The sequence below is a fragment of the Vulpes lagopus genome, chromosome 2, assembly GCF_018345385.1.
Source record: "Vulpes lagopus strain Blue_001 chromosome 2, ASM1834538v1, whole genome shotgun sequence".
NCBI lineage: Eukaryota > Metazoa > Chordata > Mammalia > Carnivora > Canidae > Vulpes > Vulpes lagopus.
In genome coordinates, this window is record NC_054825.1 from 59,943,966 (window position 1) to 59,969,291 (window position 25,326).

The window sequence follows — 25,326 nt, forward strand, 5'->3', positions numbered from 1 at the left end:
CTTCTTGTATGAGAATTAACCTGTACAAGGCTTTCACTTTTTTAATCTGTGTGATGTTTTGATGAGATACCTGATTATTTTTATGGTTTGCATTTTGGATGGAGAGAAAAAAGAAAGGGCTAAATTCTCTAATTAACTTTTAATTATTTGAATAGGTAATACAGCGATATTCAAAATAAAAAAGTTAACAAAGGCATACAAATGAAAAATCATAATTGTGTCTCTTATTTACCTGGTTCCCAGAATGACTGTCAAAGAAAATGATTTTTATTAGTTGTTTTTTTATTTTCCCCAATATTCTTTCTGCGTTTACAGGTAAAGGGATATGTTCTTATTTCTTTTCTGTTTTGTATACAGTTTATAGTAAGTTAAATCTCTAAGACATATTTTTCAACTAAATATAATATGAATAATCTATGTGTGCTTATATCATAAAGAGTTGTGACAGAATAGTCACCAGCTCTAGAACAAGTTTAAAGCTGTGTTTTGAACTGCATTCTAGGGACGCCTGGGTGGCTCAGTGGTTGAGAGTCTGCCTCTGGCTCTTGGTGTGATCCTGGGGTCCGGGATTGAGTGTCATTTCGGGCTCCCTGTGTGGAGCCTGCTTCTCCTTCTCCCTGTGTCCCTGCCTCGCTCTCTCTCTCTGTCTCTCTCTGTGTCTTTCATGAATAAATAAATGAAATCTTTTAAAAAACTGCATTCTAGTTTATGCATTTTGTATATCAGTTGAAGTTTTAGTATGACAATAGTGATATCCATTTTGGAAAAATCTGATTTTTTGATTCTTAAGAAATGAATTTTTGCTGTTATTATAGATAAATAGATGACTATATCACAGAAATAATATTTTCTTTCAGTACAGAATATCTAAAACATAAAGCAAATATCCTATAATAATAATAACAATTTATTTATCTGAGACTATGTGTCAGACTACTAAGCTTTAAATACATTATTTCATTTAATCTTTAGAAAGTTCTTTGAGATCGACATATTTCTCATTGTTTTATAGCCAGTTTATTTAAAGACATAACTGGCATTCAAACTTCTAATGGTAAAAACCCAAATTTTAACAAATTTTTCCTTTTTTAGTGTATAGGTTATATAATTTACATGGACACTTGAAAGTAGGTAAATAATTTCTTAAGATATGGAATTTGGTATTTATCAACCAGGTCTGTCATATTAATTGCATTGTTTAGATATCTATATTTTTATTTATTTTGTTGTCTATTTAATCTTACATGGTTTGAGAAATACCACATCCCAATCTGGATCCTATTAATAATTTATTGCAGTTCTGTCTTAAGATTGTTGCTGTTTGCGATATAGATGAATCTCTTATAGTTGTATTGCAAATGTGTCCTTTAGCATTTTTATAAAATGTTCTGTTCTTTTTGTCTTAATGTTAATGACTTTTAGGCTTACAACCCTTGTTTTCTTATGGTTTCCATTTGCCTAGTATATTACTGGTGTATCCTTTTCTTTTCAACCCTTTTGAATCACATCATGCCCTTTGGTTTGAGCAGAGTTGATTTTTCCTTTGTGAGCCTATATGAAAATCTCTTTTGGTAGTTGAGTTAAACTTATTTATATTCGTTGACATGATGATAGGTTTATTTGGTCTTGGTTCTGTCACAATTTTTTATCATCTTTTTTTTTTTTTTAAGTCTCACTATTTGGTTGCTTTATATGTCTGTAGCTTGGGTTTTTAGAGAAGCTGTATTTTTGTTCTCCTGTTTATCCTTCTAATTTTAATGCTAATATAATTCTAGTAGTCTTGTATTCCTTTGGCCGTTCTCTAATATTAAAATTGGTTAAAGTAGCATTAAATTTTCTATTCTTAACCCACCCCTTCTTACCTTCTCTTTTCCTACCTGATTTTAATCAATATTATCTTTCTGTGTGTTTACTTTTGTGCTATTAAAACTGCGTATACCTATATACTACTTCATTTGGTAGCTCTAAATGATATTCTTTGATGTACTGCTAGTATATGTGAATCAGTTTGTGAACTTTCTCAACCTTATGTTTATTATCTTTTTATGCCCTTCTAGTTTTTATTTGTTGGTTGTATTTTTTCATTGTTAGGGCATAAAACATTTGCATTTGATTTACTTGACATTATTTCTGTATTTATTTTAATCCTTTTTCACAGTAAATATATTCAGTGTTGATTACCAGTGTGTTTCTCATGGGTTCTTTAGTTATGTTCTTACTTGGCTGAAGTTCATCTTCTAGTAATTTCCTCAAGAAGGGCCTTGAAACAGCATTTTTTGAGTTATTTTCATGTTCAAAACAATTGGACTATATTCCATTCATAAAAGACGGTTTTGCCAGGTATAAAGTAAGTTGGATCCTACTTTGAGGATCTTATTTGTGATGCTTCTGTCTTACAATATTGAATATTGCTTTGAGAAATCTAGGATAAGCCTAAATTATTTTGCCTTTTATAAATGATTTGATCTTTCTGTCTGGCTGTCCATAGGATTTTTTGGAAGACTGATAATTTTATAATGATCTGACTTGGTGTTGGGGATTTGGTCAATCTTCTCTGATATGTAACATGTTCTTTCTGCTTGTATGATTGTGTTTTCCTTTATTTTAGTGGAGTTTTCTTGATTCATATTTTAAAATATTAATCCACACAATTGTTTTGTCTTTTGAGGAAAGGGGAGAATGTTATCCAGTATGCATTCATTTGATGTCCTTTGTGTGACACATCTATCATTTTCTTTCTAATCCTTTTAACACTTAAGTTTTTTAAATTTCCCTTTCTCATTATCATCCTCTCCTTCACTTTATTTTCTAATGCCTGTTCACTACTGTTCTTTCTTTTTTCTTTTTTTTTTTTTTTGCTGTTATCCTTTCTAATTTGCCTTTATCTCTCTGATTTCTCTACTTTTCCCTCGATTTTGCCATTCCTTTTTTGTCATGTCATCTCTTCTTACTTTGTGATTTTCCAAATAGACACAATTACTTCATTAAGTTTTTAAAATTTGTAGCAGATATTTTGGTCACTGTTTTCATCTACAACTGCTTCATGGTGTTTTTGTCAGAATTTTACATTTTCCTCCTTTTATCCTAAAGTATTTTTGTTTAGATGTAAGTTTTAATCATAGTAAAGAATAAGTTGGATTTTCTTGGGCTAGCTCTTTTGTACAAGCCTCCTTTTTGGAAGTGTAGGTTGCCAGGATAAACTCACATCCTGCTAACTAGCTTATATAACTCTTTGCTGGGCAGGTGGCTTCCTGCAAATGTGACTTTTGTGTCTGATTTTATATGTAGCATTGCCTTATCTGCTTCTCTGTACCAAATGAAGTATGGGGACTTCTGCCATCCTTCTGCACCTGTTTTTGTAAACAAAGTATATAGCTTTGCAGTTTAGGATGTGTCTTTCACCTTTAGAATGCAAATTTTGCTGACACTTTCTAAGATGTTACTGTTGGGTCCTTTTGACTTCTCTGATCTACTTCCAGCTACATGTCTTCTCTCTGATCTTGGCTGCTTTGGGTAGTGCTCATATGTTATAGAGTCTGTGGATTTTATCTGGCTCTTAGTTTCAATGAAAATAAAATTTTTAGAATTTGGTTGTTGTGGCTTTGGAAGAGTCCCAGGAGAAGAGGAAAATGTTGACTTATGTAGGATGATAATATGGGAACTTCTATTTTACTACTTAAAAATAGCATCCCACCTTCTTTGTTCTAAAAAAATCTAACCTAAATTTTTAGGTGCTAATAAAGCAATAGGACATGGTTTCTCTACTGGGAGGAGTGAATATGAAAATGGGGTTTAGCTGGTAATTGCTATTTGTCTAATTATAGTATATAGCATTATTTAATATTTGCAAAATGGTTATCTCGGGAAAATAAGGGATAAACCCAGGGCTACAGTGAGAAGCTAGAACCAAAAGAGTTTTAGGATTAAATAAAAGATGGCCAGTAGGTTTTGAACCGTAGCTCAATGTGCCATCCATAGCTTTCTCTATCCTCCTACAAAACCTTCAGTCTAAGCCTAGTTGTCATTTCTTAAGTTGCTTTCTTGCCTTTTGGCTATTTTCTTTGAGATTCTGCGTTTCTCTCAACTACTAAGTTTCCTGAATTATCTTGTCCTTCTTGGTTTTCAGTGGTTTATCATTCATCTGTCTTATAGGGATTTGAAACATTGCTTAAAAGATACTGTGAATAATAGCATTGTGTGTCCACTATACTCAAAAAAAAGGGGGGGGACGCCCCAGCAGTTGAGAGGGACGCCCCAGCAGTCTGCCTTTAGCCCAGGGCATGATCCCGGAGTCCCAGGATCGAGTCCCACATTGGGCTCCCTGCAGGGAGCCTGCTTCTCCCTGCCTATGTCTCTGCCTCTCTCTCTATGTCTCTCATGAATAAATAAATAAAAATATTTAAAAAAAGAAAGAAAGAAAAGGATACTTTGAGATTTGTATATTTATTTTTAAAACCTGTTCCTATCTTTTTTTATTTTAAAAAAAGAAAATGAAAAAACAGCAAGAAGTTGATCATCTGTTATGTGTATTATAATTTATGAGCATTTAAGGTAACTTTAACTTTTATAGATGTACCAAATTAGATGTTTCTGAAAAATATAGCCTTGCAGCACACTCTGCTATGGACTGCTTAGATTATTTTGTAGATTTCAGAAAAGAATCCAAGTCTCAAATATGACTCAATAACTTCTACAGTTTGAAAAACCAGATTTAATGTTTGAATATATGTGATTGTTCACATTTCTAATAGGGACACTTACATCATTTTTGTGCATTATAATTTTTCTCATTGCTGTTTGAGATAACTTCTATGGTAAAATTGCAGATAAGGTCAGGGATTTTGTCTATCAAAATGATACTACTGATATACATCATTTGTAGTAAGACATGTATTTTGAGTTATTTTTCTGATAGTGTTGATGGATTTACTCTGAACCATACTTTTCTCCACTTATCCTTAGAGTCAAAACCAGTATGTTTTAAAAGGAACTTAGCCTTATAATAGTCCTTAGAAATAGTTGACTTTCCTAAGGTTGAGCTTTTAAATATTACATGTGTCCTAAGAAATATCTAGAAACATATAGAGCAAAACCTTTCTCATTTCCCTCTTTCTGTTATAGTTTCATTTCAACTTTATTCTGCATGGTTGACCTCAGAGGATAATGTAGTCTAGGGATCTAATGTATTTATCCTAATTTAGCTTATTGATGCAACCTTAACTCCTAAACACAAATTATGTCACTATTTGTGGGCCCATTTTAATTAGTATTTTTTACCATTTTAATTAGTATTTTTTCCCCTTTCTTTTAGATCTAGTTTAGATTTTTACCTTGGTGTTATTTCCTTAAAGATTTCCGAATTGACAAGTGAACAAACTAAAAGCAGCTGAAATGTTAAAGGTCTGTCTTGGATCAAATACCTAGCTTCCCATGTGATACAGAACATTTTACCAATGATCAAATATTTCGTTGTGGCAAGAGAGGACAGGGATATTATCTGAGAAATGGAAGAGAGTTCTGTTAGAGTTTCAAACTATTTAATGGTGTTACTTATTTACTAAGTAACATATTTAGGAAGAGTTTAAGCCAGTTGGTATATGTTGTAAAAGAATTACCTGGGTGTCTTGTTGAAAAGATTTCTGGGTGCTGTATTGAGATACATTGTGGTTATGGGTCTGAAGTGGGCCCAGGAATTAGCATTTTGACAAGTATTTCTGGTTTTTCTAGTGCAGGTCTTCTTTGGACTGGCCTTTGAGAAGAAAAACTACCTTAGAGAAATTCTTCAGCTGAAAATTATGTACCATAAATGAATTAGTTATATCTTACTGAAAAAAAAAAAAGCTCATGTATGAAAGTATTCCACTTTAGAACCAGTTTATGTGATATCTTGACTTTATTCATGAGGAAATAATTTCCCCCTTAAATATTTAAGCATTCTAGATTTCAACGTGTAAGTGTAGAATTTTTCAAGATGTTACTAATGCCTCTTCCCCCCCCGCCCCCCACACGTTTTCTAGCACCTTGTGTCTGGGCAATGGCAAGTTATGCTCAATTTTTAGTTCTAACTAGATATTATGAAATTTCGTATTTCACCTGATAATTAAACATATACATTATGACATGTAAAACTACATTTCCTTTCTGTGCTCTATCCTGACATAGATGTGAAATGAATAAATTTTAGTTCAGTTAAACATTTAAGTTATTATTCAGTAATTATGTCTGAAAAGATAAATTGCAAGGAAAAACTGTTAGATCAATAGCCAAGTCCTAGTTCTAATACTATTCTTTAAAAAATTTTTGTGGTGGGATCCCTGGGTGGCGCAGCAGTTTAGCGCCTGCCTTTGGCCCAGGACGCGATCCTGGAGACCCGGGATCGAATCCCACATCCGGCTCCTGGTGCATGGAGCCTGCTTCTCCCTCTGCCTATGTCTCCGCCTCTCTCTCTCTCAGTGTGTGACTATCATAAATAAATAAAAAATTAAAATAAAATAAAATAAAAAATTTTTGTGGTGTTCTTAAGATGATAGGTGTTTATTGTTATTTAGAGTGTGAGTGTGTACCACAAACTTTTGGATTAATATTTTCCCAGACATACTACCAAGCATAGTTTTACATGGACTGACTTTAGCTGTAAACATAGAATTATTTTGTTGGTTTCTAATTTTTTAAGCGATAAATAAGACTTCTGTTTTTTCTCTTTCAGTACTGTTGTCCAGACATGATAAATAACTTTTTAGGACTGGCTAAAACAGAATTTTCAAGTACAGTAAATAAAAATAAGACTGTTGACTCAGAGAAAGGAAAATTGATTATGTTAGTTAATGACTTTTATTATGGAAAACATGAAGGAGATGTCCAGGAAGAACAGAAGACTCACACAACTTTTAAATGCTTCAGTTGCTTGAAAATTCTTAAAAATAATATTAGGTATGTAAATACTTATTTTTATTTCTGTTTGAAAATTGGATAAATGTTGTATCTTTATTTTGTATTTTTCTTTGCCATTCAGGATAAACAATTTTAATACTTTCTACTAAGGACAAAGGCAGACTGTCCTGTTGAAAAACTTTGTTCTTTCTTGTAATTAAGAGTTGATTCTTGAATATAATTAGTTTTATTTCTCTAAGATAACTTAAGAAAGGACAAACTTTATTTCAAATAAGGCAAAATTAATTAATTCTCCTACATTATCACATTTAAGAATTTTCATGAGATCATTTTCATTTTTAGCTGCATTTGAATTTTTTCTTCATTTCATAAGAAGAACCACTTTAGTAAGTCCAGTTTGACCTCCTCCATACTAATCTTATTTAATGCTCAGGTCTTTTAATTCGGATTTATAAATTTTAGAACATTTACCTTGCAGGAAAAGTGATACTCTTTAGAGAAGTACCAGTTCTAGGAAACATTTCTGCTTTGATTTTAAAATTTAACCCCTTTAAAAATTAGAAACTTAATTTCCGGTGGAATTTTGAATTTTATACATCTGTGTTTTAAATTTCAGGAACTTTGTGATCTTTGAGTTACATATTAGTGCGTGTCATCCTATAAATGAGTATGTAACAAGAACAGAGTAACAAGACATATTGATTGATATTTTTATTGGTTATGTAGGTTGGTATTTATATTAGTTAAGGTTGTTTTTACCCCCATTTTATTGTAAAAATGTTCAGACATTGAGCAAAGTTTTAAAAATTTTACATGCTTATCACCTTGATTCTACCACTAACATTTTACTATGCTTGCTTCATCATATAATCTGTTCATTTTTCCTTCAAACTATTTTTGTTCTTATGCATTTCAAAGTAAGTTGCAGACATCAGTATACTTTCCTTAGATGAGGGTGTTGTGTGTGTGTTTGTACAAACATACATATGTATGCCTTTTTATATTTACCCTTGATAACTTTGTAAATAGCATTCTTAGGCACCTGTAGGTTATTTCTGGACCCAGTATATAGTCCTTTTTCCTGTGAGTTCTTGGGTCCAAAAAGAAGAATATAGGAAAACCCTGAAATACATTGTGATATACTTCTATAACAGTTATTAAAGCTTTGTTTATTGTGGTGCTTTATAGTTTCCAAATTCTTTCACATATGTTATTTCATGTGAGTCTTCACATTTCTTTATCTCCTTTAATTAAACTTTAACAGGCATCAGTAGTTAATAGTTTGTTAGAAGGAATATTGTACTTTGTGGTATAAAACTGAAACAATATTACAGTAGTACTCTGTCATCTATTTCCATATTATTACCATTTTAATAGCAAAATATACCAGAAAAATCATGTTAGTAAACAGGATGAAAGCATAGAAATATGTTTCACTGACTTATTAGTTCCTTGGTATACTTAAATATTATGTGTATATTAGAAGTTATTCAACAATAGCTTTTGGCTTTTCCTTTGAGATTAGCCCACTTAATATTAAACACATAAAAATTAAAAATTCCTTTTTTTGTTATTGTTTCAGAAAACTACTTAACATATTTTTAGAATACTTGAATATTTCAAACTTTAAAGCAAACAACATTTATAACAGCCAGGAATTGAGCACGTTTTGAAATACTGATTGTTTAGGAAACGTAACCTCAATGGTAAATACTTTGTGGTCAAAGAAGTTATGTATGTTATATATGTTAAATAATATTTTATCTTAACAGTAAAAACTGGGGAGACAAATTGATGTTTGTAGAGAATGGTAGGAAAACTGATAGCTATAGATTTTTACTCTTTACCTTGTCAACATTGTGATATGATATTTTTTGATATTTTTTTTTCTACAGTGTCACCAAAAACAGGTTTATTTTATTCTGCAAACATCCTTGTAAGAAGTTTGCTTTTATGTATCCCTCATTTCCATCCATTAGTTTAAGTAGCTTGACTTCCCAATAGGGGCTCATATAATAATTTTGAGAAAGCTTGCTAGTCAAGAGACTATTTTATATAGATACACTTTAATTGCTTAAAGTTGTGAGCTAAAAGTTTAATGGCTCATGACCTTTTCTTTTCCTAGCCAAGACTAGGATTTTCTCTAGGTGTTTGGAGAGCTAGGGAGGACAAAAAGATATTTCAAAGTGTGCCATAACCTGTTCAAGGGAAAGTACTGTTTTGGAGATGTGAAAAAGAGATAAATGTTATGGCCTTCATGGTGACTGCTATCCAAATTAATGACATTATCACTTATTTTCAAGATTCTTTCCTTTACAGGCTCAAAGTGAATAATTGTTAATAGTTGACCCAGACTAAAAATTGTTACAACTTTACTTTCAAATTCAGCAAAAAGCTTCAGTAAGCTCTTTTAAATAGGTATTCCCGTTTATATTGCACCCTTTGCTGTTGAAGGTCATAGTTCCTGTTCATAAGAAGCCTTTTAGGGAAGCTGAAATTGCAGAATGTAAAACTGAAAAATGGACGTTGCCTACAAAGGGCACAGTCTGCAAGTTAAAATGAACAGTCTGTGGTAACAGTAAACCAGTATCATTAAATAAAACAAAAGGTTCTTGTAATTGTAGGCATTAAAATTGCTATTACATGCATTTAGAAACCAAGACACAAGTAAAAATACCAGTAATTTGTCTTTTAAACAGCTGGAATCTATTGTATATCTTCACAGCCTTAAAAGATTTCTCTTTTGACTGTAGTTGCTTTTGGTAGTAGGGTTTCCTTCCTTTCAACTATTTTATTTAAAAATGTAAACAGTAGTCATGTATGGAAAAAAGCCTGCTTTTTAAAAATCTTTAAAAAAACATTTTAATAATCTGAAATGATTAAGAATTTGAGCAAATTAGTGATATTTCAGATTAATTACAGTGATGAATTCTTTTAAAACAAAGATGAAAAGCAAAGATGTTTATTTAGCCACTTAATGAAGGCAATTATTTAAAACACACAGTTTTCTAGAGGACTTTAAGGCTTTTGAGATTTTATTTTGAATAATATATACTTTTAGATTCAGATACTTATTTGTTAGATTTTTGTTTTTAAATCTGAATTTTTGCACCTGTTGACAATCATTTATAGGTTTATGAACCACATGAAACACCATTTGGAACTTGAGAAGCAGAGCAGTGAGAGCTGGGAAAACCACACCACCTGCCAGCACTGCTACCGTCAGTTTCCCACACCATTTCAACTGCAGTGTCACATTGAGAGCACACATACACCCCATGAATTTTCCAGTAAGTTACAATTCTGCTTAGGTATTGGATATTATCAACATTGACAACGTAAACTCCAGAAAACCTAAAGAAGCTTGTTAGAAAAATAAGACTGAGAAAAAGACTTTGGAATTTGGGGGCAGAATTGGAAAAGTTTCAAGTTATCTAAATTGTTAAAACTGGTTAAAGTTCCTCTTATAAGTAATTTATTAAAGTAAATAATCTGTGCATTATATGTGGGGAACTAAATTAACAACCTCAGATCATAGCTTTCAAATATGAAATTAATGCCCTTCATTTAAACTTGAATAAGAAAAGTATGATTCTAGTTAAAAATCACAGATTTTAGAGCTTGATAGCTTGAATTCAAATCCCAGGTCTCCCTCTTTATACAGCTATGTGACTTCAGGCAAGTTACTTAATATTTGAATAATAGGGATAATAGAAATACCTACTTCATAATGCTGTTATGGGAATTAAATGAGCTAATGTAAGTAAAATACTTAGAACTGTGTTTGGCACACAGTTAAAAACTGTATAACTATTATCAGTGCCCACTAATACTATAGTTATTATTGTTGATACAGATATATAAAATGAATTTTACACATGTATATCTGTTTTTGTTTGCCTGGTGAGGTTACCTTGTTTTTAATTGAAGTGTAAGTGACATATAGATTCAGGTATACAACATAATGATTTGATATGTGTGTATGTATGTGTGTGAATCTTAAAATGGTATAATGTCTTTTTTCCCTCCTCACTTTTAGCCATTTGCAAAATATGTGAATTATCATTTGAAACAGAGCATATTCTTTTGCAACATATGAAGGACAACCATAAGCCTGGTGAAATGCCATATATTTGCCAGGTATACATATATTTTATTGTGTACTTAGTGTTTGGTTTGTTTGTTTTCTGTTGTTTTGATTATAAGATTTAAACCTGCTGGGCCAGGTGTCAGGAAATCTTTTCTGTAAAGCACAGATAGTAATAAATATTCAGTCTTTGAGGGTCATACAGTCTGTGTTGTAAATAATCAACTTTGCCATTATAGCACAAAGGCAGCCATAGACAGTAAGTAGATGAATGTGATCAGGCTGTGTTAATTTACTTAAAATTTATCTATGGACACTGGAATCTGAATTTCACATAATTTTAATGAGCCACAAAATATATTTTTTTATTTTCCTAACTCTTTAGATAAAATTGGTTACTAAAATTAAAATTCCTCTTGTAAACTATTAATAAAAATAACTTTGGGTTAACTCATGTGTTATATGTGCAGTCAATTGGCCCATAGGCCATTTTAAACCAACTCCCAATTGGACAAAGAAAAGCCTGTGGCCAAAAGACAAGCATAGGGACTTATTTTACCATATAGGGAAGAATGTAGGCATACAAAGGAAGTATGAGATGCTTTTAGTTACGGAGAACTCTACGAAATGCTTTATGATTAGCATTTTTTTCAGAATTTGAAGAATAAATAGAAAAAGAAGGTAAAAATATGTTGCCAATCCATAGCCTGGAGGCTATTATAATCTAAAGGAAGGTGCTGTTTTATGTAGCAGGAAAAAAAACTTTATAGGACAAGAGGTGTTAAAGAATGAAAATTCGAGTCAAGTTGGGGGTGATAAAAAGATCTTATTAAAAAGAAGGGAACTTAGTTATGTTTTGGGAACTGTCCCTAAACTTTGATAGATAACTTTTCTGTCTCAGAAGATTATTTTTTGGTGCTTGCATTAATGGGATTCTTGTTTATGCAGGTATTGGAGCTGAATGAGTAGCAGCTGATGTTCTTCTAAACAAATGACCTATGATTGTTACTTTGTAATTGCATATCATTATATATTTTCAAGTTAAACTAAACCTTCTTTATTTGTAGGTTTGCAATTATAGATCATCTTCATTTTCTGATGTAGAAACTCATTTTAGAACATCCCATGAAAACACTAAGAACTTGCTATGTCCATTTTGCCTCAAAGTTATTAAAATTGCGACACCCTACATGCATCATTATATGAAGCATCAGGTGAGATTTATCAGTTCTTATTTGTTCATGTTGTTTTAGCAAAAAGATAGATTATTACTTAGAACATTGGTTAGATTTGTTCTGCAAGGGAAGCAAGATTTTCCAAATGACTTGGTTAATTTGCAATTTATGCTGAATTACTTGTAAAACTAACTTCTTTTTTCTTGCTTCCTTTCTGGTGATGTTGTGGCTCATAAGTGAAAATTCTGAAAGATAGCCAGAAATAGGAAACCTAGGATTGGAGAGAAAAGGGGAAGATGACTGGAATATCCATAAGATTGGTGGCTATTTCAGGATCCAAGAGTGGATATGGGAATGATTTTGAAGGTAGTTATCAGGGTAAGGGTGAGTTGACTAAGAAAAGTGTGAGGACTCATAATCTTGTTTCTTTTTTTCCCCCATCCTTCCACTTTTAGCCTCATTATTATGAGAATACATGGTATTAATATTGACCAGAAGTCGTCTTTTATAGCTGCCAGTGATAAAGGAAACAGTAATGACGCTTACAGTTTGGTATATGAACTCTGCCAAAGAACTATATTTAGGTCATTATTTGTCTTGTGGATGAATTCTGCTAGTTCTGCTATATAATTTTTGGGATCCAGTTTTAGCACTTAATACCCTTCTCGTGAATTCAGATATTATGCTTACTGGTTTTATTATTTTACTGGTGTAAAATATATATACATATTATATATACATACATACATCACATCTTCTTTATCCAAGTGAATTTAGTATCTCCTGTTGTGATTGGGATGATACTCATCTTTGAGAAGTCTGGCAAGATCTTTCTGTTCTAGGTTTTCCCAACTATGTTCCATCAGGTGTTATTAGATGTTTCCTTCCACATTGTTACTGGTAAATAAATTTGGTAAATGCCTAGGTTTACAATATCAAACAGTTGTTTTTTTTTTAAAGATTTTATTTATTTATTCATGAGAGAGAGAGGCAGAGACACAGGCAGAGGGAGAAGCAGGCTCCATGCAGGGAGCCCGATGTGGGACTCGATCTGGGGTCTCCAGGATCACGCCCTGCCCCAAAGGCAGGCACTAAACCGCTGAGCCACCCAGGGATCCCAGTTTTGTTTGTTTTTGAAAACAGGGCTTCTCTGAACTTTTAATATGCTAATGAACATGGTGAATCTCGAAGCCAGTATAGTACTTATTAGTCCCCAAACTTTTTTTGGCCATTGAGCCCTTTATTTATTACATACAATACATATTAACATTTTTTGAGGACTAGACTTTTAGAAACACTATTCTTGGTATTCTTTATTTTATCTTTGTCCTTAAATCTTTGACCTTAAATCTGAATGAAAGAATGAGATATAAAACAGTAGTGCTATTTTATTAGTCTTTTTTTTAAAGATTTTATTTATCATAAGACACACACACACACACACACACAGAGGCAGAGACACAGGCAGAGAGAGAAGCAGGCTCCATGCAGGGAGCCTGACATGGGATTTGATCCCAGGTCTCCAGGGTCAGGCCCTGGGCTGAAGGCGACATTAAGCTGCTGAGCCACACAGGTTGCCCAGGAGTCTTTTTTTTTTTTAAGATTTTTTATTTATTTATTTATGATAGGCATAGAGAGAGAGAGAGAGAGGCAGAGACACAGGCAGAGGGAGAAGCAGGCTCCATGCCGGGAGCCCTATGTGGGACTCCATCCCGGGACTCCAGGATCATGCCCTGGGCCAAAGGCAGGTGCTAAACAGCTGAGCCACCCAGGGATCCCCTGCCCAGGAGTCTTTCAACATAATTTTTCCCACACACTTTCCTAAGCTCCAGAAGGAGATGGAGACACAAGAAAAATGATAATTATGAAAGAGATGTGTGGACCCACTATGTGGGCTTTGTGATTTGTAAGGTTTTTATATACTGAGTTTTATGTCTTGTCTTGCCATTTTGGCCCAATATTCTTTTGTTTATATGGGATATTTAGGCAGTCAGCAGTTAAGAGGGGAAATCTATTAATAAGAATCATCATCATCTTTCAAGGTATTTACAACATCCATAATTATTTACGAAGACTGGAACACCCTAGCTGAGTAGGACTATAAACTTGTAATTGAGATGACATCATTAGTGTGATATTAGACAATAAGAATTGTTGGCTTTTGTAAATAGGCACATTTTATTGTCTTCAAAGACTTTGTAACTTTTTTTTTAAACAATATGTATTAAGTCACAGGTGATTTTCGAGCTAACAATCCAGTTTGTATGACTTTTAAGAGATAATAAAAGTGGTTTCAGATATGTTAAATATGCTCATTAAATCTTTAATAAAAACGTTAAACAGTTAACATAGGTAGTCAGTTACCTTATGGCAGCAGCAGGTGCTTTATAAGCATTGTCATCTTTAATCTTCACAATCACCATATGTATATTATTATTTTTAACTTTTAGATGAGGAAGCAAAATTTTAGAGAAAGTAACTTGCTCAGTGTCCTATTACCTAATAAAAAGCAGAATTAAAATTTGACTTCAGAGCCCAGGCTTTTACTGCTTTACCACAGAACCAGATTTCACATTGGCATTAGGTCTAAGGGCAGAAATTACATATAGTCAGGATTCCTCTTAATCTCTCAAGTCTCCCAAACAGTTCAGTATGTGTATCAAAAAAGTTCAACACAGGTAATTATTTCTCTACCCTGGAATAGGTCACTATTTTCTTTGATTGAACATGATGTTATTTAAAAATGTATTGTTTCTTTATCACTCTTAACACCTTGAAATGCGTTCATACACAAGAGACATGTATAAGGCTTGTGTCCAACTAAGAGAATAGTAGATTAATGTATTCTATGTCATGACTCTGGACAAATGTTCATTGAATGGAATGACACATGTTTTGAACTAGTTAAATTGTACCTACTTCACATATGCATCTTCTCTGTCAGTCTCTTGCTTTTGCCTCACTATCCAATTATTTAACAAATATTTATTGGATGCCTTACTATGTGCCAGGGGCTATTTTGGGTATTACATAAGAATGAACAAAACAAAGTTTGTGCCTTCTGGAATTTGAATTATAGTAGAGAAAGATAAATATATATGTGTGTTTATATTTGAATGTATATGCGTGCTAGCTAGTGATAGTACTGTGGAAGGAAAATGTGAAGGATAAAGAGTGCCAGGGAGGTATTGGGAGTGGAGGAATGGTTATTATTATGTATGTAGTGTGGTAAAACATGAGCCTTTTTTTTTAAGATTCTATTTATTTATTCATAAGAGACACACACAGAGAGAGAGAGAGAGGCAGAGACATAGGCAGAGGGAGAAGCAGGCTCCGTGCAGGGAGCCTGATGTGGGACTCGATCCTGGGACTCCAGCATCATGTCCTGAGCCAAAGGCAGGCACTAAACCACTGAGCCACCCAGGGCATTCCAAAACATGAGCCTTTTTGAAGGAAATAAAGGAATAAGCCATGTGGAAATCTGGGAAAGGAAATATTATGTAGGCATTGAAGTGAATGTACACATGAGGCACTCAAAGAACAGCGAAGAGGCCAGTTGTGGCTAGAGCAGAGTAAACCAATAAGAGGAAAAGAAGTAGGGGATAAGCTTGTAGCAATAGAATGCAGTCCAGTTCATGTTGAGCTTTGTAAAGCAGACACAGGACTTTGGAAAACCTTTGGAGCATTTAGGTTTGTGAACAATCTGCTGTGTTTTAAGATCATTGGAGAATAGACAAAAGGGAGGAAAGAGCATGATAGGAAGAAGATAAAAGGCCAGGTGAGTGGCTTGGACTAGTATGGCAGCAGTGGTTAGAGGTAATGAGGAGTGGAAAGATTAAGAAAGTTTTTGAAGGTAGAGCTGACAGGTTGGATATGGGTTGTTGTGTGAGTGAGTTAACCAAGTTTTTGTCCTAACCATTTGCAAGAATGGAATTTTCATACACTCTTTTAGGGGGAAGTCTGAGAAAACAGATTTTGGAGGGCAGGGGGTTGGGAGAAAATGTTGTACAAAATGCAGGGGGTAGGGAGAAAATCCAGAATTCAATTTTGTCCATGTTGATTTGAGATGCATAATAGCTATCAGGTTGTGATGTCAAGTAGATAGTTGTATAGATAGTATGTAAAGCCATGAAACTGGATAAGGTAACCCAGAGAGTGATTATAGATAGAGAAAAGATTTCTGGAAATCAGATTCTGGAAAACATTCTTTCTGTCCTGTTGTTTTGGTGTGTATCTTTGCCAAGTTTTCTTTTTTCCTCCTCTTCCTTCACGTATAAGTGAATTTTTAAAAATTGCCTGAGTCTATAATATAATCCAGTGCACCACACTTCTAAAATAGTCTTAAGATGCAGCTAGAATAGTAATACAAACACATTATATTTATACATTGCTTTGAATTTTGTAAAGAGCTTTGATTTATGAAATGCCTGCTGTGTGCTAGTAACTGTGCTGAGTACTTCTCAGTATATTACCTTGTTTGAATTTTATAAATGACTGAGTGTGTTTAAATGGAAATAATAATGTACTGGCAGATTTTAACTTTCGAGAAAATATTCCTTTGTGTATTAAGATATATATATATATTTTATATATATCTTATATATATATATATTCATACATGTGTCATTTCTTAATGAGAGCATATAGGTAAGATTGTAGTTGATTTGATATTATATAATAGAAAGAACATTGATCAGGAGTCTGGCAGTGCCAGTAACTAGTTTTTGGGGAGTGATTTAGATTTTTCTTGGGTCCTGTTTCCCAGCAGTGTTGAGTTTAAAGAGGGACTCACTCAAGGGATCTCAATCATAAAATAGATTGGGAGTAGTTCTGATTTACGTCTCTATATCCGCACTGTTCAATGTTCATATGGCTCTTGAAGTTAAAATTAAATAAAATTAAAAATTCAGTTCCTCTGTTACACTTAGTACATTTCAGGTGCTCAATAACCATATGTGGCTACTGGCTACCATATTGAACAGTGCAGCTGTAGAACATTTTCCTCATTGCAGATGGTTATATTAGCACAGTTTTATACAACCACTCTCATAACAACCTTCTTTGAAATGTCTGGTTAAGTATTTGAATTTATTTTGCCAACTTGTCAACCAAGTGGAAATAGCAAAAATTAAAAAGTATTTACTTTTTTTAGGATAAAAACATAGTATAGCTCTTTTTAACCATATCATGAGTCTAAATACTTTATAATTAGATAAGCTTTCACATCACTGCTGAGAGAACTTTCATTAGAACCTACTGATAGAACGCTTATGTTCAATTTCTTTCTAGTAACAGACATTTTTGAAACCCCAATACTATTGTACAGTGTTTTTAAAAATGAAATAACATTTTGCTGTTATTTATAGGGAGTTATTTATATGGGAGATGTAAAATAATACTAGTTTTAAAATTACTTAGGTATCATTAAAGTAAATCAGAACAGTTTAAGGGCACGACACTTGTGGTTATAGAAATTATTTTTCCTCCCTTTTCCTGTTTTTAAACAGAAGAAAGGAATACATCGTTGTACAAAATGCAGACTACAATTTTTGACATGCAAAGAGAAAATGGATCATAAGACTCAACATCATAGAACATTTATAAAACCTAAACAACTGGAAGGATTGCCTCCTGGAACAAAGGTAAGTTTAAATGTCTTGTATTTTAACACTTTGTATGATAATAGAAATTAACTCCTGCCTTCTTTTATCTATTAGATATAATACTTTAAAAAATGATGTCTGATTTTTATGAAGACTTTAATTTTAGGCTTTATCATTCTTATATCTAGAAAAAAATCCTTCTCACCATCCTTTTATGGTCAGTGGTGTGTGCTGTGCTAAAGTGTTATTCCTTTGTAAAAAGTGCAACAAATTAACTATTCCCTGAGTCAGCGGGTTGTGTCGATATTATATAGGCTGTTTTTGAGCTATTCCAGTTGGCAGTGTATACGTCAGTTTTATCTGCTAAACTATAAGATAGTTGAGATCAGGACTCATGTTTTATCTTTGTGTCCTTAGCTTCTGGTATAGTGCCTTGAGTGCCGTAGGTTCTCAGATGTTTACTGAAGTTGTTATTACTGAGTCTACTCTCAGAGAAGCAAGTTCTGCTGCTGGATAGCATTATGTTTTAAGTGAGCAAACAACATGTCTGACTGCATACTGATGATTGTAATTTACTTTTCCCTTTTTGCCTTATATACCTCTGTTTTCTCTGACTTCTTTATATACAGTCAGCTCTTGAATATTTGCTCCAGTGGAGGGAAACAGAGGCATGGATAATCCAAAGTGAAATAATCCCCAAAACATTTATATTTGCCTTTGGGTACTTACCTTTGAATGTGGGTATGTCTGTTATTTGAATTAACTAAAACAATATAAAGCCATGCTCTGAAGACCTAGAGCAAGAGAAGCTATCCAGCATCGTTCCCTGCAGTCCATTCATTCCATGCTGGGACTAGACATGCAGAACACTAATGTAAGCAGTGCAGTCCTCTCTCATATTTTCCCTTATTAATAATAATAGTAATAATATTAATAATGATACTAAATGTTCTTATAGCACCTTAGAATAAGGCTTTTGGTATGCTTTTTTATTTAATCCATACAGCAATCCAGTGAGGAAGACAAGACAGTTATTGCCCTATATTATAAAGAAGAGAATAAGTTACTTATTTAGGTCACATGGCTAGGATGGCATGGTATAAGATTTAACCTCAGGTCTTTTGATTCCTAGTCCAGTGCTTTTGTGTGATACCAAAACACATGTATTTCATAGGACTTCCTCATAGTCTGTTCCTCAAATACATGGGAGAAGTACAGTTAAATGATTAATGAGAATGTTGGTAGGCAATTGTTTTTCATTGCCAATCAACAAATGTAATTTCTGGATACTAAATGATAAGCTTTATATTAGTTCTCTTTAAGGAAATTCTCAATATTAAACTCTCCATACAGTATAATGAGTTGATATATAACCTCTCCCATAACCTTTGTATACATAAATCCTGCCTAATGAGCTCCTGGAAAGAGGAGGTCATATTTACTATAGATCTGTTTGTTTTATAGCTGTTGAGGGATAATGCAGGCCTTTCTAGAATTATTTTTTGGGCTTTGAGATTTAAATTTTGATCTCTGAATTATTTGAGATATATCAGAGCATAAAAATAGCTATGGAATGTGCTCTCTTAATAGTTCTATAATTTGCATTAACTCCTAATTATGCATTAATAACTGTTAACATGACTGATATCAATACCAAAAAATGTAGTATTACAAGTGAATAAATATCAAGTTTAATTTAATTTAATTGGTATGAACATTTAGAATAAATGGAAGACTTATCCAATTATAGTTTATACTTGCCCTTTCCAAATACTTGATGTTTAACTTTTTGTTATACAGTTATATTTTAATACTAATGCCATGATTAATTTTCTAAAGCAAACATTATCTCCATTTTTGTAGGTTACTATTCGAGCTTCAGTTGGACCTCTTCAGTCAGGATCTTCACCTACACCTTCCATTAGTGCAAGCACTTCTACCCTTCAGCTCTCACCTCCAAGGACTAAAAATATAACTGCTAAAAATCCCACAAAATCTAACACAAGCAAACCTAATACAACTAAATCCAATACAAGTAAACCTAATGCAAGTAAGCCTAATGGAAGTAAATCTAAATATAAATCAAAAATCTCTAATATGCAAAAGAAACAAAGCACATTGGCTAGTAGCAATAAAAAAAGTAAAGTCAATACAGCATTGAGGAACTTAAGGTAATCTTTTATTCCTCATATATAATACTAATTTAAAGTATAAAAACTTTATTTAATATAAATTTACCCTATTACACAGCTCTCTTATACATTTATATGCTATCACTATGACATAAAGGCCAAGCAAATAATAAAAAGGTATTTTTTTTACAACTCTTGAACAGTATTTGAATTATTATTTTTTATAATATTCATTTATTATACTGGTATTATATGTGTGCTTATATCTTGTGATGCTTGTATTGCTTAACTTAAGCCCTTTTATGCCAATGCAAAACATCGATTTATGTTAAAATTGTTTACACTTACTCTAGCTATTATTCCAGAACAGATTTTTCAAATTATAACTCTATTTAAACATATTCATTTAAACACCTTGGCCTTAATTAACAGAACATTAATAAGGCCCTCCCTCATTATTTTTATTTTAAAATATATTTTTATCATTTTCTTTATATCTCCATAAGGTTTCGTCGGGGAGTTCACAAGTGCATTGAGTGTTGTTCCGAAATAAAAGATTTTGCAAATCACTTTCCTACGTATGTCCATTGTAGTTTTTGCAGATACAACACTAGCTGTAGCAAAGCCTATGTAAATCATATGATGAGGTAAGATGAGTTAAACATCTGTAATTACCAATTAAAATTATAGTTCAGAAAGTTTGTTTTGAAACGGTTATCCTTTTAGAAGCCAATTTTTCTCTTTAAGGATCTAATTGTCTAGTTACAGGGAACTTTTAGGATAATACCTGGTACTATTTTCCCCAGCATCATAATTCATAAAATTATTGGAACTAAAATTGTAAGAATACTTAGACTAACAAAATTAGGATAGGTTTGTTAGGGAAATTGTTTCTCTATGGGTATTTTTTTTTCCTTTAGAATTTTTAAAGGATCATTTTCAAATATAAAAAATCAAATATTTTAAATATATTTACCAAACAAATACATGTAATCTCATGAATATTATTCTTTGAAAGCAGTTACTTTGAGAGACTCCAGGGTTTTTAGTGATGTTAGGAACTTTATTGGGTCTTTTTCTCTTTTTCTCTGTAAGCCATTATCTGTCCATCTATCCATCAAACCATCTATCCTTGCATTCATTCAGTGGAATGAGAGACTATCCCAGTCATGAGGCCATTGTTGGAATTTTTTATTATATTAATTTATTCAGCTTAGGTTATTTGGATACCTGATATTTACTCTATGCAGAGGAAGCCTTCACAGCCCACATTTCTTTCATTTGTATCTCATTAATAGGGGCATCCCTTAGGATACATTTTTATTTTTTAAAAAATAGTCAAAAATTGTTTACCTGTAGAGCAGTTAGGTTGATCATTCAAAGTGAGATTGTTCCATTTTTTTTTTCAATTAGAATTGAAGTATAAAAGGGATTTTCTTACAGATCATAAAATGACCTCTACTTTTTGGTCATTAATCAGCTACTCTTTTCAAGGATTTCCCACCTTCTTGATGACTTTAGCACTTCTCTCTTACTTTCTTTCCCCTTTATTAGCCTGACCTCAGGTACCTGGACTTCTTTAGTACTAGTGCTTCACATCAACCCTTAAGTTATTGTAACCTCCTTTCTTATACCACAGTACCATTTTAATCTCATCATACCTATTGTTCATTTCTTTACAATTGCCGTTACCCTGTAGAGTTAACTCCTTTTGAGTTTTTAGTACTTTGAATCCCTTTTTCAGTCTAGCAGCACCTGTTTAACTGTATAGTCAACCTTACTCTCAGGGTCATTTGTTTTGATTGCTGCTTTGTTTTTGTTCTAGATCCTTTACCTTTTTAGTCATGGTCACTTCGCATATATCCCAACATGAGACAGGAACTTCTTAGTCTCCTGAAGTTTATGCTCAGTTTTAGACTTACTCAGCTGGACTTGATTCAATCAACTCTGACTTTGTGGTCTTTAACGTTGTTGACTGGGTCCTATCTTTTTATTTTAAAATGCCTCTTTATTTACTTTTTACTTTTTTAATACTTCTTCATTTTTATCTACAATATTTATTTAAACTTTTTTTTAGTACTCTGGAAATTTTATTTTAGTCTCTTAGAAGTTAACCTGGCCAAGTATTCAGTTGGAAGTCACCCTTTATTTATTTATTATTTTTTAAAAAGATTTTATTTATTTATTCATGAGAGACACAGAGAGAGAGAGGCAGAACACAGGCAGAGGGAGAAGCAGGCTCCATGCAGGGAGTCCAATGTGGGACTTAATCCCAAGACTCCAGGATCACACCCTAAGCCGAAGGCAGATGCTTAACCGCTGAGCCACCCAGGCGTCCCTCCAATTTTATTTCTTAATCTTCCTAAGATCCAACTCTATATTTCTAATTATTTCATACATATTTTTACCTTTGACTCACTAGCATCTAAAAAGAACAAAAATGAGCCAAACATTATCATCTGTCTAGAATTCACACAACTACCCAAATACTCTTTCAGGGCACCATTTCTGTGAATGTGGAACACCAGCTGGAAATAGTTTACTATCCCAAGTTTCGTAAGCTCATGAAGTTCTCTTGATCAGCTACTGTGCATTATGGTTTTTCTGAGACTCCCCTTTTTGCATTCTGCTACTCTGCTTCTCAACTATTGGACTGGTCTACACCTCTATTCCAATTCCTCTAAGCCAGGCCCCAGGCATCTTTTCCCCAGTATACTGCTGTGTGAAATGTGTCTTCTTTCTGTGACAAATACATGGTTGCCTGAATGGGGCTTTAATTCTGCCCTTAATTTGTAAGGGGCCAAATTGGAAAATGTTTTGTTTTGTTAAACCAAGAATCTTTCACTCTTCCCTCTCTCATTTATCACAGGCTTCCCACCTGTCCTGTAGAACCTCCAAGTCCATTCTATTGCAAAACATTTATTATTAGCCCACCTTCCTCCATATCCTTTTTCCAATTCCCAGTGAGCCCCAGCCCTGCACTTTATTATCTTTGTGCTGTGCACTGAGCTCCTGCTTATTGTTAGCCTCTTAGTGGAACTGAAAGCTTCCATTGCCACTCTTAGGGTTTAGTAGGTCTCTAAATTTTTATCTACTGGTACACTTGCCTCAGTCACTGCCTTAGGTATCCTCCCATTGAATGACCACCATTACTTCTGCCCCGCGTGGATTCATATTATAGGCTTGAGTTCTGTATGTATAGAAGATTCATTTTCTCCAGAGGTTGAGTACCTTTAATCTTATCCTATACCACCTCTGTACTCTCATTTGGTCTTTTTCCCTCTGGTCTCATATCTACACCATCCCCATAAATTGACTGCTGTTCCCCAGAATAAAATTTATCACATAACTCATTTTTGACAGTGGCGTTTCCTTATTCTTTGTTAAGTCTAGAATGTGCCTATTCTTCCTCTCCATTTATCTTCTTTTTTGGGGGTGTCTGATCACCACAACCACTCAGAGGGATCATTCCTCACTTTGAGCGTGTACCATTCATTTATTTTTTTGCCTTTTATTATATTTGTTTGTGTTTGTATTATTTCCTTGAGAAGAAGGGGCTGTTTGTATTCACCATGTCACTCAGCACATTACAAATAGCAAGGCATTATTTGTTGTAATTATAAAAGGCTCTAAATAAAATCTCAAAAGAGGATGTTAAAAATATTGATGCATTTGTAGTCTTTTTGGAATAAGTCTCTTTTGAAGAAGAGTGTCATTCAACATGTAAGTTTTAAGTGATTTTTTAGAAAGTAGTATTATTTGGGTTTGGTTGTTTAAATTACTGCACCTTATTTACTTATAGACTTCAGATAGTAATTAATAGAAGTCACCTGAAAAAAAAAAATGGAAGCAAATTACCATATAATATTGTTGTTACTATTCCTCAACATGATGTATATAAGAAGGCTTTTTCTCTACATGTAATAGAACTAAGTTAATGGACATAAGTATTTAATATTTCTTTTTCTAGCAGAGTTTACTATTTGCTAAGAAGTATGGCAATCTGGTGGTGAAGAATCAGACAAATCTGGATTTGAATCCAAGCTTCACCATTTATTTATTACCTGTGTGACTTTGGGCAAGTTACTGAACCTGACTCCCAGTTTCCTTTTCTCAAAAAGAAAGTCATTGTGATAATTACAGAAAATATACTTAAAGTGTTTAATAAAATTATTTTTACTTAGGAGATACTCAAGTAATTGTAGCTGTTATTTCTAAGTTGTCATTATTAGGTATTGTGGATAAAGTCCTTGCCTCTAATATTCACAATTTAGTAGGAGAGGTATATTTACCTAACTTAAGATGGTAAACAAATGACTATGAGAGCGCAGAGAAGGGAAGAATGAGTTCCTTAAGCAAGATATAAGGGGAGGTATTTTATAAATGACATTTCACTTAGGCTTTGAAGGATGACTTAAAATTTTACCAAGGAGAAGGAAAACTGATATAACAGGTTGTTCTAGATAATGGATAAGACAGAACACTGAATTTTTATGATATGTTTGAGTTCATTATATATTTTGTATAGATTTACTGGCATTAAAGAATAGTCGTTAGAAGCAGTTGGATTATTGTGGTAGCGTCATAACTGATGTCCTGTCTAGTCCATCCCCTTCCCCCTGGCTCTCCAGTTTTTCCTTTATTCTCTTAACTGCAGTAGGCATGTCTGCTCGGTCTTTTTTGGCATAAAAATCCTTTGCCCTTCTAACATTCATAGTCATGAAGTTCAGATATTCTGGAGAGTATAAGACCTTTCAGTATTTAATGTCTGACCACTTTTTCAACTCCTTTAGAGCTTATTTATTTTTATTTTTTTCCTTTAGAGCTTATTTTTTTGAAAATCCCTCCGTATCTTGCTCTGTACTTTGTCTAGAGCAAGGCGTAGTGCCCTTCTTTACTGAAATGAACTCCTGATTGTTAGCTGGTTTCTATTCCATTTACCTGCAGTTTTCCTTCATGCAGCCACAAAACTTTGTGTCACTATTAATGTTTATAATTATTTATGAATATGTATTCATTCATTTAAAAGCATTTATTCTATGCCACCTGCTGTTTGACTTTTTTGCCTCCCCCCACTCACGCCGGGACCTTGAGAGACAACCTGCCCTCTTTCTTTTTGTATTCTCAACCTCTAGTGTAGTGTCTTCAATAGTAGGCATGCCATTAGTACTGTTAACATTCCTTTTGTGTTTCATCAGAAAGAAAGTTGTTTTATACTGAATTAAAGTTATTAAGAAGATACGGTCAAAGGGAGTTTTTTCTCCTCTAGTCTTATTGAGGTATAATTTATATATAATAAAATTAACTTATTTTTAGAGAAAGCTTAATGAATTTTGATAATTATATACAGTCTTATAACTAGGTGGTGAATTTTTAAAGCCTAAATTTCAACATATGTTTTTACTCTATTCTTTTTCTTTAAATTTTATTTAAATTCA

General features: G+C 33.1%; 1 protein-coding gene across 11 annotated transcripts in view; it reads left to right on the top strand.

Moving 5' to 3' along the window:
• The window catches only part of ZNF280D (zinc finger protein 280D), a 124,987-nt gene that overhangs the window by 47,047 nt on the left and 52,614 nt on the right, over positions 1-25,326 (top strand). For all 11 annotated transcript variants that reach the window (XR_005985249.1, XM_041738487.1, XM_041738477.1 and 8 more), the window contains 7 exons: positions 6,707-6,930; positions 10,024-10,181; positions 10,931-11,031; positions 12,046-12,192; positions 17,661-17,795; positions 19,620-19,927; positions 20,395-20,535. Coding sequence is in view for 10 of the 11 variants with exons in the window: in XM_041738487.1 (XP_041594421.1) it covers positions 6,707-6,930; positions 10,024-10,181; positions 10,931-11,031; positions 12,046-12,192; positions 17,661-17,795; positions 19,620-19,927; positions 20,395-20,535 (1,214 nt within the window). In the remaining variant the exon portion in view is untranslated. The remainder of the gene's footprint in view (positions 1-6,706; positions 6,931-10,023; positions 10,182-10,930; positions 11,032-12,045; positions 12,193-17,660; positions 17,796-19,619; positions 19,928-20,394; positions 20,536-25,326) is intronic.